Genomic DNA, 1,922 nt, shown 5'->3' with positions numbered 1-1,922 from the left:
ATCGAATCACTAAAGCATTTTCTCAGTAAAACCTCACAATCTGTATTTTGCGCAGAAAGCTCCTCCACACATTTCTGAGTGTAATGTGGTGTGAGAAGCCCTAGACAATTGTAGCAGCTCCCTTGTTAGTATCCCTGACTCCAGTTTCCCTTCCCTGTAGCGTTATTTTGTAGAGTAAAAAATATTTAATTTAAAAAATTTCTTATGATGCCACTTGTCGTAAAACTTTTTAGTACATGGCTACTGCCTGAGGGATGAAGTTCAAAATCCTTCACATGCCATTCAATACATGTTTTAATCCAGGCTCCTTAACCATCTATCCATTGGCCCTGTTTCCATGTCCAAGACAGAAAATTTCCCTCCTATATTCAATAGTGTCCATACAAATTTACCACATGCTCAGAAGCCCTCTCCTTTTGTCTAAATCTTTTGATTCCAGCAAGTTTGATGAACCAAAATAATTGCATTTTTTAAATTTCTTTAATTCCCCCAAATACATACTATCTATTATAATAGTAATATAAACTTTAGAGGTTATTCTGATAAGTATATGGTTATATTCAACTCTCATCCCCCAATATTCACTTCATAAATCTTTAGTGAATGTTCTTTTAAAGTTTACTTTATTTCATTTCAGGAGGCACCAAGTAAGGACATGGAAGAGGAAAATGCAACACTGCTGACAGAGTTTGTTCTCACAGGACTTCCATATCAACCAGAGTGGAAAATCCCCCTGTTCCTGGTGTTCTTGGTGATGTATCTCATCACCATTGTGGGGAACCTTGGTCTGATTATTCTCATCTGGAATGACCCTCACCTCCACATCCCCATGTACCTATTCCTTGGGAGTTTAGCCTTTGTGGATGCTTGTTTATCATCCACAGTGACCCCAAAGATGCTGGTCAACTTCTTCACCCAGAGCAAAATGATGTCTCTCTCTGAATGCATGATACAATTTTTTCCTTTTGCAATTGGTGTAACCACAGAATGTTTTCTCTTAGCAACTATGGCATACGATCGCTATGTAGCCATTTGTAAACCTTTACTTTATTCGATGATTATGACAAATAAACTGTGCATCTGGCTTTCGGTCTTGTCATTTTTAGGTGGTTTTCTTCATGCCTTAATACATGAAGGTCTTATACTGAGACTAACCTTCTGTAATTCCAACGTAATACATCATTTTTACTGTGACATTATACCATTGTTTAAGATTTCTTGTACTGACCCTGCTATTAATTTTTTAGTGGTTTTTATATTTGCTGGTTCAATTCAAGCATTCACCATTGTGACTGTTCTTGTCTCTTATACATTTGTTCTCTTCACAATCTTAAAAAGGAAGTCCATCAAAGGCATAAGAAAAGCCTTCTCCACCTGTGGAGCCCACCTCTTGTCTGTGTCTTTGTACTATGGCCCCCTCCTCTTCATGTATGATCGCCCTGGGTCTCAACAGGCAGATGATCAAGATATGATGGACTCTCTATTTTATACAGTCATAATCCCTTTGTTAAACCCAATTATCTACAGCCTGAGAAATAAAAAAGTCTTAGATTCACTGAGAAAAATGTTAAATAAAAATTTTGAGATCTCGTATTAATATTTGTTCTATATATAAGTTAGTCACAAAATTGTGCAGTTAGGTATGGCTGTATTTTGGTTAGTGCTGATAGTTTTTGCAATTATAACTGTGCTGGTATTTTAATGCCTTAAAGTATTAGTTCCTTACAAACTTCTTAAAATATTCGCATGTGTTATTCAAAAGCATACAGATTTTAATCAAGTGTTTGTATTACATTAGAATAATTAATGCTGAAAACAAAACAAAATACTGTCTTATATGTTTCAATGTGACTTTATAAATACATTAAGCACTAAAATAATGTAGTTCCTCTAAAAAGGACTTGAGTAAGATGTCTTTGATA

At 35.4% G+C, this 1,922-nt stretch overlaps 1 protein-coding gene across 1 annotated transcript; it reads left to right on the top strand.

The window, feature by feature from the left end:
* Nucleotides 1–655: 655 nt before the first annotated feature.
* On the top strand, nucleotides 656–1,597 carry LOC103583751 (olfactory receptor 5H2-like). The gene has a single exon (XM_008564983.1). The coding sequence runs from the start codon at nucleotides 656–658 to the stop codon at nucleotides 1,595–1,597; it is 942 nt and encodes a 313-aa protein (XP_008563205.1).
* The last annotated feature ends 325 nt before the right edge of the window (nucleotides 1,598–1,922 follow it).

The sequence above is a fragment of the Galeopterus variegatus genome, unplaced genomic scaffold (genome assembly GCF_000696425.1).
Source record: "Galeopterus variegatus unplaced genomic scaffold, G_variegatus-3.0.2 Scaffold27677, whole genome shotgun sequence".
Lineage (NCBI taxonomy): Eukaryota > Metazoa > Chordata > Mammalia > Dermoptera > Cynocephalidae > Galeopterus > Galeopterus variegatus.
Note: the sequence above shows the minus strand (reverse complement) of the source record. Positions and strands in the feature narration are given on the sequence as shown.

Coding starts and splice junctions, on each gene's coding strand:
- LOC103583751 (XM_008564983.1), top strand. CDS start 656: ATGGAAGAGGAAAATGCAACACTGCTGACAGAGTTTGTTCTCACAGGA.